The sequence below is a fragment of the Alosa sapidissima genome, chromosome 6, assembly GCF_018492685.1.
Source record: "Alosa sapidissima isolate fAloSap1 chromosome 6, fAloSap1.pri, whole genome shotgun sequence".
Lineage (NCBI taxonomy): Eukaryota > Metazoa > Chordata > Actinopteri > Clupeiformes > Clupeidae > Alosa > Alosa sapidissima.
The window spans coordinates 23,460,131-23,476,253 of NC_055962.1; the positions used below are offsets into that span (position 1 = coordinate 23,460,131).

The window sequence follows — 16,123 nt, forward strand, 5'->3', positions numbered from 1 at the left end:
AGCTACTTCCACATAGTTGTTGATGGTTGTTGATTGGCTGCTGTGTGAAATCCCCTACCTATTCATGGGTTTCATCAGGTCCCTTTCCACAGGAGTATAAAATCAAGCACCTTAATTATCAATGCAGACTGCATGGTGCTTGATTAATACACCTGTGGAAAGGGACCTGATGAAACCCATGAATAGCACTAGGGATTTAATATCTCTCCTATGTATATATGAAAAGCCCATTATTTTTTTTTAAAAATAACTTTAAATATTGGCACAACATTAATAAGATATTGCATTTAAAGGAAATACAATAATTGATACCAAATGGGTACAAAAAACAACTTAATAATGTCATTCTTTTTGCACTTTTATTCCCAAATATAGGGCCTTGAGCATGCAATACAAACTTGTAGTGGTTCAGTCATGCCAAGAACAGTCTGTCTTCCGTCCTACAAAGTTTGGGCTATGCTATGAATACTTTGCAATACATTAATGTCCAAACATGGCTTCCCAGATAATGCATTTTTCAGGTTGTAAAACTGAAATGATATCAAGGGCTAAAAATATGAAGACATACGGTTTGAACAGAATTATTTTACAGGTCTTGAGACCCATTTATGATATAGACAAGGTTTGAACAAAATCATCTTTCAGTGGTCTTATTGAATAAACAGCTTGGTGAAAAAAAAACTCATATTATGAGCAGACATACTGTATGAATCTAAGAAGACAGTCTGAGAGGGCAGCAGGAGGACAAGTCATTCCTTACGAGGCAGGCTCAGCTCCTTGTGCACTGGTTACTGATTGGACTCGCATGCTCTGAATTTCATCTGCCTGCCTTCACCTCACCCCGGGTGCACTCCGTGCATGTCTGACAGTCTGACAGAATGACCTCAGCTGCCCTCGGACCTTCCACGGACAGAGAGGCCCTTTGTAGCCGACTGGGAAGACGTCAGCCCCTACTACAAACACACGTAACAAGTGAAACCAGGCAGACAGATAAGGAGAGTAGGCTACACAAAGAAGAAGAATATTAACAAAAGGCACACATGAGGAGCATCCATATGCATTACAGACAGTTTTATTAGAGTGTGTTAAATACAAAAAAATAATACAAAACTTTACGTAACGTAAAAAAACCTCCAGGAAAAAAAGAATAAATAAATATATAAATAATAAGGTTTATTACAACTCATTAGTGAGTCATAGAGTTTAAGGCCTTTTTCCCAGCTTTGTATCTTTTAAGACTAGTGGGAGATGGCTGATTATCGTGTAGAATACCTCGCCACATTATCATCGAAGGCCTATCGAAGAAACAAATACCTAATTAAAGTGTTGACATGATGTAAAAAGAAGTGTTGAGTTGAGATATTATCTCAGGTCTAGTGTTACGTGAACTGACTCTAAGAACATCTTAGGCTTCCTATGTGAGAAGTGCATTTAGGTCTATGGCAATGTTAGATTCCCCATCCCACAACTCTGTTGGTCCTTCATAACGTCTTGGTAGCGACAGCAGCAGCAGCAACAGCAGCAGCAGCAGCAGCAGCTGTATTCTGCTTTGGGATCAGTCTAGTAAGGCCACTGGCGAAGAACGCAGAGTTAACACAGGAGCTCACAGGAGTCCTACCTATGGCCGAACGTCCTGTGTGGTTAATCCCTCAGAAACAAACCAGATTAGTGCACTAAATAAAAATTCTAGTTGCCTCACTCAAAAACCTGAATGGAAACAACGTAACGTTTTGGCTACTCGGGCCATTGTGGCTTTGGTTAAGTGCTGGTGACGATGGCGGGGATGCTAACTGCAGTAGCGGCTGGAGCCTGAGGGTCTCCGTGGGTCACCTGAGGGGCTGTCCCTTCCGGCTGGTGTGTCTCAGGCTCCCGGGTCTCACTGTTGGAACCCTGCTGTTCCTCAAAGTACCGCTCGGCCTCCTCCGACAGGCGGTTGTCCTCTTCCTCTTCCTCTTTCTGAAAACAATACATTATGAGAGGCAGAAAGAAAGTGTGCTATCAGGATTAAACACGGATAAATCTTGGTTCACAAATCACAAGTGACATACAAGTGTACATAATGAGAGTTCTGTATATTTCATTCATGTCAGATTCAGACACAAATCACAAATCATTCCGTTTTATCAATCAACCCGATTTTAACCTGAGAGAGACAATACAAGTCAAAGGTTTACAAACCTCCTTCTTTATCCTGTAGTACTCGTCGATGGCATACTGGTATTTGGCAGAGGTGATACCAAAGAGTGATGCCATCCTCTCGCCCAAGTAATCACATGCTGAAAAGAAGAAAAGAAAAACACATAACAATCTTGGTTATTTAAACTAGTTGTCAAGTTCATTACAGCAACTCAAGAGTATGGACCCTTTCAACAAGGTAAACAAAAGCAATGCTTGAACGTTCTATTTGGGCCCCAATCTACTTCCTCTGCATTAAGATAACATATGGAATGTTAAAAAGGAAGTCTTGTGGGGCCAACTATGATGCTGATAATGGAACTCTCTTGAAAGGGTCCATATGATCATTTCACCGACTGTCAAGAATTACAACAGTTTCAATGTCTACAGCCATGGCTCACCTGAGATTGTAGATGTGGCAGCTCTCCACATTTGAAACCAAACATAAGGGCCCCAGGTCAGCTTGGACTGAAATGCAAACAGCATTACCCTGAACACCATGCACTTACTCTTTGAAAAATGAAGGAATATGCAAGTATGCTTAAAATATCCAACCGCCTACAAGATCTCTCTTTCTCTTTCTTTCTCTCTCTCACACACACCGTGTCAACTGGAGCCAGAAGATCTTTCTTTTCTGGTTCTTTCTCATCCTCCTCCTCTTCTTCGTCTGTGCTGTACTCCTCCATGGTCTCTCCGTTGGAGAAATGGATGACCCGGCGAGGAGTCTTCTCCTGTCTCTGATCATTCTTCCCCAGGTCTCCCAGTTCCACACACTCAAAATCCTTCCCTGAGGTAGGACTCTAAGTGCACACACACACACACACACACACACACACACACACAATCAGTTTAGCCACAAATACAGGTCTCCACAACCTAACCCCAGAAACGTTTTTGGATTAATTTATTTCAAGGGTGTTAAGATAAAACCAATGCAAGTCTGAGATAACTCTGTTCAGATAAAACCAATGCAACACACATTTGAAAGACAAGTGATCCTCCTCTGTCATCTTGGACACAAGCTTTTCATTCCAGTGCAAACTGAACACCATTGGGTCCAAACAGTTTAATCTGACGTTAAATAAACAGACGATGAGGAGGAATGTATTTGCACTGTCTAACAGTTGCAGCCGAAGAACTGACAGGCTAGATACATGTAGCCTATGCATTCGGCCCAGTAGAAGTCCTAATCGGCATTTCTGTTTCACGTTTGTAAAAACAGCTTACCGTCTCCACAATGTCCATCTTCTGCCCAACAGTGACATTAACATTGGTAAGGTATAGTGATATGTCAGCCATGGTGATGACTCCCAGTGCCTTTGTGTACCAGTAGTAAACTGACGTCTACAGTCTGACTTCCGTGCAAGCTTCACTACTTGAAAAATAAAAGTCCTTCTCATCGAGGATACGGGGATATGATAGCCTACTATCAAAATACAGGCCTAGTGACATTCTCTAGTGACTTTTTTTAAGCCTAGGAATGTAAACATTGAAATCACTGACTTAAGGCCACAGTCACTCTGTAGGCTACCACATTAAAATAAGATGCATATCGTCAAATGCAGACAGTTTGATAAGCCTAGACGCTGTCACTAGGGTTACACGTTCTGGTAGGGATTGTTCTCTTTTTTTAATGTCTGTCCCGGAAAATTGATAATCTTCCCGTGACACCAAATGTCTCGTTTTTTGGTGCAAATGCACTTCTATTTTTTTAAGTATTCCCTAGTTTCACTTTCAATAAAACCTACGTTCCGCTCCTGCAATCCTACTACTTGTCTTAAGTTATCTTGATTGTATCCAGCTGTCGGAGGCAGGCATGCGCTTATTTGATTGGTTGTAATGCAGACCTGCGAAACGAAAGTTTACCTTAACCATCAGCATCACCTAACAACTACTGGCCGCGCGCAGCAAGCATGTCCAAGAGAGTGAGTGCGTGCGGGTAGGCAACAGATTGGAGAGGGTAACCTGGTAAAAAAAAAAAGAAATTTCGGTTCGATTTGGTTTGATAAAATGGAGCGCGAGACGGAGGAGGATATAGGCCTACAATCAAAGTCAGGGCCAGTGGCGAAGAAAAAGAGATAGCCTACACAGGCCTACACAACGCCGACAGGGTGAATAACTTATATGCATAGTATTGTTAAAGGTGCCATGTGTAAGAATTGAGGTAAAAATATCCAAAAAATGAGCTACACGCATCAAAAGAATGAGAAGAAATAAGGGCGATGATGTCATTAAAAAAATGACAAGGTATAGTGCTGCAGAGAAATCAACCTAAATTAGCATGCTAAATTACTAGCCACAGCCTGACAGGTGTCATAACACCAGTTTCGCCATGGGAGGAGGTATGCTGGCAACATAACCGCCAGCCAAACTGCAATACACGTGTCTCGGTTGTTACTCTAGGGTAGACCAACTCACTTTCTGGAGGTATACTGCCCCATCTTTTATGGAATGTGGAGTATGAATTGATTTTTTGGCGGACATTACACATGGCACCTTTAATGTTTTATGGATTAGCCTTATATCTTAAAAGAGCTGGTGAAAGGGCATTATAAGAACCGTTTAGACTCAACAACCTTAAAGTGACAATGAATGCACCATTTAGCCTGATAGTTAAACAGTAGGCCTATAACATTTGCAGCATTTGTTAATAAATGATTAGTAATAGGCCTGGTATAATTAAAGGCATTTATTTACACAAATCAAATGTGGCAACCCTAGCTGTCACTGATGGCCTGAGGAATTAACTTAAGCAAAACATGGATACAGGCTTAATCAAGGTAGGGAGACACACAGATCTATGATAAAAGCATATCCCTTACTGTTACTGCTATTATTTAAACCATAAAAAAAACTTCTTGTCTTCTAGGGCTATCGAAAATTATCTCCATTTTATTGGCCAGCCTGCTGCCATGCCTGTTTGTCAGAGATTATGAGAGGACCACCATGAACATTCAATGACTTCAAATAAGGTAGACTTCTGTGTCTTGTAAAAAAAATGGTGTTAACACAACGTAGGGTCGCATAACCAATTCTGAATTTACGATTGGTCTACCTCTATCATGTGCATTATGGCTCCCAGATATAGGCCTAGCCTACCAGGTGTTATCATAGACATAATATATTATGTCTATGTGTTACATTCCTTGTGCTAGTCAAGTGCATTTCCTACAGTGGCCAATCAACAACCAAGCCTAAATTTACCATCAAAAACAAAATCACCAACAAGTCGTAATTGTAGGCCAAAAAACAACTAACAGAGCAGACTTCGAGAACATTTCATTTCACTGGGATTAAGCTCTGATATCCAGTGATAGGCCCATTAATTGACGTCATGTCGCATGGCCTAGTTAAACAATCTTTGTTGGGTGGAGGAAGCCTTTTATTTTAAGTTGTTCCATGTGGCTGTTAGCTACTAACTGAATTTGTAGTCCATTTTAGAAACAATTGGAATTTAAGTTGATTATTTACAGTAGCCTAAGACATCTTTACAATTGTTGCCATCATGTTGGTGTATCATAATCCACATAACTTGGCCTGCACTTTGGTCTTGCTAAACAAATTCTTGTCGACTTTAATCTTGACATATCCATCAAAACTAAATTGGATCCAAAGTAGCTGCCACTGAATCTGGACAGTCGGTCTCAGACTCAATCAGTTGGCTGACGACTCAACAAAATGCCTTGTGTAGCCTAGATCAGGGTTTCTCAATGTTTTTGGTTCCAAGGACCCCTTGTGGGGGAGAAAATATTCCGAGGACCCCCTCATAACCGTAACAATTAAGCATGTCATTTGTATTCTCTGAAGTTGTGGACAGGTCCACTATCCCATGTTTTTTTGGCAGATGCCAAAAGTCAACTTCGTCTTTTGTCAGTTTTGGATTTTGTATCACTTGACAACATGGACTGATTCAAACATTTCTACACATTCATAGCTGGCTAACAAATAAGCCAAGTTAAGCAGTAGTAGGAATGGTTCTTCATGACCTAAGTTTTATGGGTGAAAAGGGGCATCATCTGTAGATATTAATTTTTAAAATGATAAAACTCAACTTTATAATTTCAAGCAAATTATTTTGCGGATCCCTTGGCTATGGGTCGTGGACCCCAAGGGGTCCCCGGACCCCACTTTGAGAACCACTGGCCTAGATGATTTGGTGAAATTGTAGGCTACTTCAGAATTGGGTTTAGTAACAACTATAGCATACTAACTAACCCGCATGTTGAGATTGAAGTCGACATAATATTTCAACTTTATTCTCGAAATTTCGAGTTTAATGTCGACATGTCGAGTTTAATCTCGTCATGGCAAAAATATATATTTTTTCCTTATGTGTGGCCCTAATACTCTGTCGTAGATATAATATCATGCAATGGCCATCTTACACCAAACAACTTTGAACTAACTATCTTTTAACTAATACCCCCCCCATTCAAGCTTTACTTAAAAGACTCCAATCTTTGAAAAATCTTTCCCAAATCTTGTCAAAGTTGTTTGGTGTAAGGAGGCAGCCTGGCTGCTGTTATTACAAGGGCAGTTGAAAGTTAGGCTACCACAAAAAACCAAACAGAATGCATTACAAGAGAATGCTTACTGTAGCTCCTGCTTCTCTCTCCCAGATTCATGACCAGAAGATAATCATAGGTAGGTTAGGCTCTGACTCGCTCACAGATTTCAAAGTTGCAGGACCTCAAATGAGATGAGATGAAATACATGGCAGGTTTCTGCTTGCTGAGAGGGATGCTGGATCACGTTTTCTCTGTGTGCTGAGATTACCCACATTTTTCAGCTGCTATAACCTCAAATTTATTTTTCTCTCACACTACATAAGACTGGAAAAGGAATTGCATGTTATCTGTGATTCGTCTCCACTTTTCAAATGCTTTTAAACGGTGATGATAAAAATAGTCTGACATGAAATACTGGTGCAGCGCAGATGCAGCAGTGAAGCCATATGACTGCAGTCAAATGTGCTCAATGAGTCATGAATATGGGACATCTAATTTATCATTAAGGCTGTCAGGTTATTTATCATGTAGTGGTGCTGTTTATCTCTCTAACACACACAAAACCCCTTTGAAAGAGTTTTTGTTTTGCCGTACAACCAGCAAAAGTTTTATATTTGCTGACTACTTTTTGCACCTTCACCATGACACTCACTCCCTTTAGCACCTTACCAGTCCCGGCCCTGTCACTACAAGCGTCTTATGCTTGATCACCCTCAAGCACATTGGACTTTCTTAATTTAATTTATATAGTGTATTTAGTATTTAGTTTTGTTAGTTGTCTTATCTTCTACTGTCTCTATTGTACAGTGGAGTTTAGTTATACTTACAGTATACTTATGTTTACCATTTCTGCTGTAAGTGCATGTTGTGTGTTATGTCTGTATGCTACTGAGACCCTTGAATTTCCCCTTGAGGATCAATAAAGTATCTATCTATCTAAGTATTAATGGAGAAACGTATAGGTTATAACTGACATTAGGGAGGGCATAAGTGGGAATGTAAAACCTGTTGGTATCCAAACCAAACAGAAACATAAGAACATGCTTTGTGATTTTCTCTCTGATCAGTCATGAGAGTAATGAAAGGGAAGGAAATATGAGAGATGACTTGACAAAATGCTTTATGGGATTTTAAAACCCGACTTGTGTCAGTTTATTCAGATATAGGCCCTCGGTGTTTCCATCACACTCAAACTCTGTTGCCTTGCGTTGTTGTTCAGGTTGCCGACGATCCTTGATACTTAGCTCTGCTGTGTTTTTGTTTGGTATGCAAATAGATTTTCAGTGTGCTAGCGGAGGTTAGTCAGTCTGTATCTTTGAGTGTTTGTGTTGTGGAGCATGCTCCCCCCTCCTCCCCTCCAGGCATAAACACTGAGAAGCTAAACCTTGATATGTGTAAAATATGTCAGCCCACAGGTCTTTTAAGGTGGTGGCTTGTTTTGGAACAATGGTGCAGACAGTTGTGATTGTCAGACAGGAAGTTGTTGGATGATGAGGGACGACTTGTCAAGCCTGCTCCCTCCTGCTGAGGTGCCTTGTGAACATCCTGTTCTATCTCTCCTTCACAGAAACCCCGAAAAAGACAGTGGAGGAGATGACAGGACGACAGCTTGATCCAGCAGAGGAGAGGAGGGGGAAAAAAAAAGACTGTGCATCCTGTCATGGCAAGTAGCCCAGAGCATGATAAATCTCTCTCTTTCTCGCTCTCTCTCTCTGTGTCTTGTCTCTCTCTCTCGCTTGTTCACCACGTGAAAATCAGTGGCGATCTACTCATCCAGCAGAGGTCAGTGTAACATCACTGAAGAAGGAAAAAAGAAAGAGTGGAAAACCTGGATGCTTGAAACAGTTGTGACATGAACAGGGGAATGTGAGTGCTACACCCCAGTTACTGCTCAGTAAATAAACAAGGGGGGGGATAAGAAGCGGAGAGTTAATTTTAGCTTGATGAGCTGGTGCTAATTACTTTGCTTGTCACTTGGGACTTGGAAAGACTGGATGGGATGCTGGGGAAATGGATGGCTCTGTGTCGCTTGTCCCCCCCAAAAAAATAAGTAGCCTGGATGCATCTTAAATAAAGGATCGCCGGTAGCGACAGAATTTTGGAAGTGGGGATGGTGACGCTTAAGTTCCCGAAGCGTAAACCTCTCCTCACTCCGTCGACTTTAATTCTGTTTGATTGAGCTGAATAAAGAGCTCCCTAGTTGACTCATATGGTGAGGAAATCACTGCGTGAAGTATCTTCTCATACTTCCCACTCCACCAACCCACACCCCACCCCACCACGTCTTGTTGGAAAAATTACTCTCTTTGTACAGAACTATTGAGAGGAAACAGTGCCTAAAAGTAGTGTATTCAGAAATGACAAAACACCGAAGGCAGTGGTTGTTTCTGCCGGTCAAAAACTGTGACTCACACAGGCTCTTATCAGCTATTTTTCCCCCTTTCCTCTTTACCTCATGAATATGATGAAGGCTCAACCCTCCCCATGCGCTGGAGAAGAGTGTCGTCCTAATTTATGCAGCCAGCTCCACCGCGAGACGCTGTGATCCTCTGCCCGCTCTCTCAGCCTTAAGATTTCGCTTTAAAGCATTTCAGTCTTGGCTGCCAGAAATAGGAATCACATGTAAATTAAAGACAGCTCTTAAAAATCCTTAGGTTGGAGCGACTATATCAGCATCCAGAAGGACTGGGCAAGGTGAGTTTGGCTGAGGCGTTCTGCTAGGCCCTCACCACTAACATCCTGCAGTGGTGCAGTGAATTGGCTGGGTTTGAAAAAGATCAGAGGAATAAATAGAGTTTTATGGTCCATTTCATGGAGTGTTTACTATGCAGCTTTTGCTGGATCAATCACTGTTATTTTTTTCTCTCAGTTAAACTTTGTAATAGAGAAAGTTGGAGGGTGGTGGGAATCCTTAAAGTATCACATAGGTGTTCTTTGTTGATAGTCAGTATGTAATTATTCCCCTCTCTCTCTCTCTCTCTCTCTCTGTTTTCCCCCCTCATATTTATTTTTGAATGTGAAAGTCGGAAGATGAGCATGTCAGTCCATGCACATATCTTTACCCTGACTCACTCTCTCTCTCACACACACACACTCATGCTTTGCGCTTCTCATCCCTGGGATTAAGTGGTTTTTCTAAATACAGCGGCTTTGAGAAACTCACAAAGGTCAATTGAAGTATATTTTTGAGCGCAAAATACTGCCTCTGGTTACATAGTGGGCCCTCTTCACATCAAGTGAGGAGAGAGAGAGATCGCTTGAGCACAGGGCTCTGTATACTTTGACTAGTGCCTGACTCAAAAACTCAGGCATACTCTCTTTGATATGCTGAGATTCCGTATTTGTAATCCAAAACCTTCCATCTATGGCATTTCATTTCCATGTTTTCATGGCCCCTCCCTAAAACATCAAAGACTCTGACACATTTCCTGTCACCTGTGTTTATGTGGGCATATAACTTGCCAAATCATTATAGGAACTTCCTTGGTGCAAATAGGGCAAAAAAAAAACAAAAAAACAGTCTTTTACCTTTGACTGAAGGATTCATAATTTAGCATTTTATTTTACCCAGGAGACATCCAGCCAGGAGGTCCTTTAAAACTGGTCTACCACTTGGTGTAGCTTTGAACTAGTGATGCCATACTTTTCTGATGAAGTGGAAATTACTCTGTGTGAAGGCCACTGCACCATTTTATTTTTAGTAGAGCGCTGACATAAAAAAGGCAAAGTAAATACGACAAGCACAAGGCCGATAAAGTCCCTGAAACCTCTGGCTTAATGGACACGGTTAGAAACTACCTCTTGTCCACAGAGGCCTTGTCACAGAGAGATTGGGGGTGAGGGGGAATGACAATTCTAACGTCCTTTTCATTTTCCTTTTGTGTGCAGTGCATTTTAGTTGATGGATGACAGAGAAAATGATACGTCCAGTATATGAGACTAATGAACCACCATTATTTCAAGCTCAGAGAAAAGAGCTTGCCTTTTTTCTCTGTGAGAGGCGTATAAAGTGGAAAAATAATCATTAGCTGATTAGTTTTAAATGAGGTCTGTGATTTAGATACATCAGGGCAGAATTCTTATGCACACGCATTAATAATGACAAGTGCTCTTCTATGTCACTCCACCCAACGCCCCCCCCCCCACCCAATTATGTTAGGCACCCTGATTGCAGTATCTTCACTCTAAAAGTTCAAAGTGTTGATTGGTAAACAGTATTTTGTTCGTTGCTGAATTTAAACTTTAAGCCTTTTACACTCGCAAAAAGAAAAGAAAAGAAAAGAAAAGAAAGCTTTGTTGTTGATGAAAAAAGACTTCTAGTTGTCATGTGAACTTGGAACATTTGTTGGAGATGAGGAGGTATATTGTGTGTAATAGACTACTTCATGATGGCCACTGACAAGACCCCCTGACTGTTACGTGTCCTTGAGCTTTGACAGCCGCTGCACCTCATTTTCCGAGAAAGATATTACATAGAGTTCCTGTCCTCTCTGTATACAGTATGTGCAGTGTGTCTGCACTTCTATGAAAGACAAATCTCATTATTTTGACTCTCTACCTGTCCTTTCTCCACTCTCCTCTCTGCTGATCCTCTCTCATTCTCACTGCTTACTCATTCTCTTAAAGTAACACTATGCAACAATTTGACACTTTGAGTGTGATCTATTAAATCCATTTTGATGGCATGGTTATGTGGGGCTGCCTACACTATAGCCTCCCAGGCTATGTTCGGTGTAGGTCTGTGGTGAAGGCTGAAGAAAAACCTTTACAATGAAACATTGTTAACTATATTGCACAAGACACCAGTTAGCATGTTAGCAAGCATTTATCAGTACCAATTGGACTGTCGGTGGTGTTGTTATGCTTTTTGGGTTGTTAGTTTGATAGTTTTAGACCAAAACTCCATAATGCATACATTTGAATATCTTCCAGTTCTTCTTCCTCAGATTCTACAGCGTATTACTGCATGGAAAACAAATGCCAGTAGTGCTCTTCCCCCAATTAATGGAAAAAGTAAAAGTAATAGACAGGTCTACACTAAGTAGACAAAAGTAGGACGCCTGCCATTACAACCCACTGTAACTTGGGGAATGGGAAATGACATTGCTTTGTGCACAGGGGATGTAATTTAAGTTCTTGTGGGTGTAATGGCAGGTGTCCCAGTACTTTTGTCTATATAGAGTGTATAAAGCCCATAGGATATGAAAGATATGCTGCTTTCAATTAATTCCACATAAAAGATTTCAGGGGCATAAGGAACACTGTGAAAATGACTAACTCTTCCAAATGCAAATGTTTAAACAGCGTACCTTTCAATTCTGTTATGTTTGCACTTGTTAATCATTTCCATTAGATTTTGGTCCAGAGGACCAGTGGTCAGTGAACCATGTTTGTGTATGCACTCGTCTTTCTGTTTCCCTGCCTCCAAACCACAAGATGGTGCTAATTGTAATGCACAAAGAATAGCTAGTGTCAGGATCTGATCATCTCAGTGTTTGGATTTGGGTTATGGTTCCATCTGTATGGGAAGTGCAAGGTTCCATTATCTTTTAGAAGGACATGAAAATGGTGGCTTAAAGCTTTAAAGAGTGCCACTATGTTTACCACTCAATAACTGAGCATACTCTGATATGCTAATTTAGTGCAATGCTGCCAACACATGGGCTGTTGTTGGTCATCAAACACAAACCTGAATAGTCCTATTCATATGTCCTTTCTTTAGCGCGGTGTTTAAGATATATTCTGATCTTTAGAACAAAATATAGTGTCATATCAGATAGTAATCTCACAATTGGAAGATTGTTTTTTCTTTTATGCTATGGTCTTGACCTTAAAATGTCCGGTCTATCATCCTGCATTGCACATGCCTGGTTCCTTGTCCTTTTTAACAGGGTCATGGAGGACCAATTGTGTACACATCACTTTGGCTTCCCCATTTATCCAGTACAATCAATCTTTATAAATTATGTTATTCGGTACCTGAATAGTGTGGCTGAATTGAGTGCAGTAATTTCATGCCAACCATTTAGCTATACTTGCATCTGAGGACATCCTGAACTAGACAGTGTGTTTAAAAGAAGGCACTGTGTTTATCCTTCATCACGCCGATATTTTTAGCCAGCGCAATCTTGCTCAGAACTTACCATCTGCCAACACGGTTGCCCTTTATGCGTCTCTCGTGTGCAAAAACAGCTGTCCGTCCTTTCCCAGATCACTTAACGGCAACTTAACGGCGGAGTGAGAGTGCACTCCTCAGGCTTTGAGCAGTCACAAGCACCCATTCATTTCCTGACTAGCGAGGAAACAGTGGTTTGTGTTGGGTTTATGGGGGTGATATGTGTCTTCAGTATTGTGCAGGAAAGGGAGTCTGAGCTAGTAGCCCGCTTGATTAACGTCTTTAACGGCTAGTGATGGCATTTAATATGGGGATTACATGAGGATGTTTGCACTAGCCAATAAATGTGTGTTATCTTTCTGTACTTCAAATGGAACTGAGAAACTCTTGACAGCTTGAATAATCCTCATGTTGTAACTTGCTTTGAAAAGGGTCTGCGAATACATGTAAATGTAATTATTGCCAATAAACAACGAGGCAATAGGTGTTTAAGGTCAAGGTGTAAATGGAGTAGGTGTTGGTAAATGCAAAATTGTGATATTTCTGTTGAAATATTGCCTTATTATGTTGAGTTCAAGACAATAGATGATAATTAACTAAATAAAAAAGCAAATCTGGCACCAGTGCAAAACAGCTTAATGTTTTAATTAACACCAGTTACCACAAACTAAACTTAAAATCAGGTGGGCAGACTGACAGTTGTGTTTATTTGATCAGAACCACAACTAAACTAGATGTACCGCAGAACGGTACAAAATATGACCGCCGCCCAGTCCAGCACATTTTTTCCACAAAAATAAGTCACGTTTGTCAAATTGTGTTCATTCCACTTTGTTTTTGTGTTTGTAATTGAGTGTGTGCAGTGTGTGCAGGTTGTTTTTGTGTACTGTATATATGTGCTTCTGTGTCTGTTTATTGAGTGTGTGTGCCTGCATGTAAGTTAGTTTTGTGTGTGTTTTTTTTTTGTGTGTGTTTGTGTATGTAGGTGTGTGTGCATGTGTGTTTATGTGTTTGTGTGTGTGTCGTGTGTGTGCGCATGTATGTGTGTGTGTGCATGTGTAGTGTGTAGTAACAAATATCAATCCCAATGTCCTATTGCAGTGACAGGGACACTGTACTACAGGAGATGTTTTCCTTTGCAGGAATGTTAAATTGAAGTCCTGATTCACCATGGTTGTTAAAGATCCCATGGCACTTATCGCAAAGAGTAGGTGGTTCCCTGATTTGCTTTATTTATGTACACATACATAAAGACATGCACACACACACACACACACATAAAAACACACACACATAAAGACACGTAAACACACACACACACTACACACACACATGCACACACACAAACATGCACACGCACAAACATGCACACGCACACCCACACAAACACATAAACACACACACCCTCACACACATGCACCCACACATACAAACACACCTACATACACAAACACGCACACACACACAATTACAAACACACAAAAAAGGAACAAAGTAGGAAAGGAACACAATTTGACGTGCCAAGCGTGACTTATTTTAGTGGAAAAAATGTGCTGGACTGGGTGGCGGTCATATTTTGTACCGCTCTGCGGTACATCTAGTTCATATTTCAAGCAGCATTTCTCCGGCCCCTCAGTTGTGATGCTTTTCATGAACTGGCCCCCATTATAATACAAACTAATTGAATAGCCCTGGCCTACAGGTAGGAGGTCCAGTACCTAACATCGTGTTGCACCGACAGCAACCTGGTTCTCAACACCAAGAAGACCAAAGAGCTCATTGTGGACTTTAGGAAGTCAAAAGCTAGCACACACACCCCCATCCTCATCAACAGGACTGAGGTGGAGCGTATCACCAGCTTCAAGTTTCTGGGTGTTCACATCTCTGAGGATCTCTCTTGGACCCTCAACACCTCTACCCTGATCAAGAAGGCTCACCAGCGTCTTCCTCCTGAGGAGACTAAAGAAGGTCCACCTGTCTCCTCAGATCCTGGTACCGCTGCACCATCAATAGCATCCTCACCAACTGTGTCACATGGCAACTGCTCTGCCTCTGACCAGAAAGTACTGCAGAGGGTGGTGAACACTGCCGAATGCATCACCCATTCCTCACTCCCCTCCATTGAGCTCTGCACCTTGGTGACAACCAACCAACTAAAGATGAAGATCTGACTGAAGATGAGTCAGATGTAGGCTACCGTTACGTTGGCCATTCATCTACAAATGCTTTTCTTTTGGATGCCAAAAACTGCATATTACACTATGACAGTTTGTAATGATAAAGAAAGGTCCAGAAGCTATAGGCTACAACAAAGTGTTTCTGGAGAGAATGCTGAATTTAGTCAGACCTGTGTCATGGTAGAACATGGCCAGGCTATCTCTAGCTCATATCGAGAAGAATGCATGATGGAAATAACAATGGACTAACTATGGATAACTGTGGATAACTTGTAGACCATAAAGATAAAATTTCATTGTCCTTACGTTTAGCTTTGTTTGCTTGTTTGGCTGCATAGCATGCTAGTTTGTTTGTTAAACAGTGACATTAAGCTATGTTCACTAATGTCCAGCTTATAAATGTTATCAGGTTGACAGTAGTTATAATGTGATAATGTCAACCTTGCTAGGACAGACACTCAATGAGTTCACACTTTGTTTTATTGCTGGATTTTAGGATATTTGTGTTGTTAATAGACCTCTGAAGTTCGCCTACAAAAAAACTACCATCTTTGCCCATATAAGGAGAGCTGGTATCTTAAGATTTTTCCTATGGGAAAATAACATGGATATTTATCACACCTGTTAAACTCACAGTGAAGAAGAAATCAGAAATGCAGACGTATTGCTCTAGACACTTTTGTCCTCTAACTTCTAGTGGATACTGTGATCTTCAGTATGTTAACATGACACACTTTGATTTTTGCTACCATAGAGCTAACTTGTAATGCAACTTGCCATAGACAGTTAGCTTCAATTAACACACGGATCTCCCTATATGGGCAAAGATTGAGCTTTGGTTCCTTTTTGTAGGTGAACTTCAGAGGTCTATAGTAGGGCTGGGATAAACGATTATTTTTTAAACAATTAATCTAGCGATTATTTTTTCGATCGATTAATCTAACGATTCATTTTTTCAGTCCGATTCGATTTCGATTTCAATTCGATTATATATGTTTATTGCTCTTAAGATTCCAAAATAAAAGACTATATACTATACAAGTGCAAAGTAATGCATTCTTAGTCAGAGGTAGCATTCAATAAAGTTCAGTAGTGTATGTCTAATTGAGTGCCTGTCATTTTAAGACGTTCGTGTGGGAATCCTTGCA

The 16,123-nt window shown here is 40.9% G+C and overlaps 1 protein-coding gene across 2 annotated transcripts; it reads right to left on the reverse strand.

The window, feature by feature from the left end:
- Nucleotides 1–340: 340 nt before the first annotated feature.
- Nucleotides 341–3,561, reverse strand: zgc:153383 (uncharacterized protein LOC751751 homolog). Of its 2 annotated transcripts, XM_042094348.1 has the most exons (6): nt 3,403–3,561; nt 2,778–2,975; nt 2,577–2,643; nt 2,179–2,276; nt 1,831–1,956; nt 341–953 (listed from the first exon to the last, which is right to left on the reverse strand). In XM_042094348.1, exons 1-6 carry the CDS (start codon nt 3,472–3,474, stop codon nt 951–953), a joined length of 564 nt encoding a protein of 187 aa, XP_041950282.1. In that variant the 5' UTR covers nt 3,475–3,561; the 3' UTR covers nt 341–950. The 2 variants fall into 2 exon arrangements, with proteins under 2 accessions (XP_041950282.1, XP_041950281.1); XM_042094347.1 differs by lacking the exon at nt 341–953 and having other exon boundaries at nt 1,057–1,956.
- Between the last annotated feature and the right edge of the window lie 12,562 nt (nt 3,562–16,123).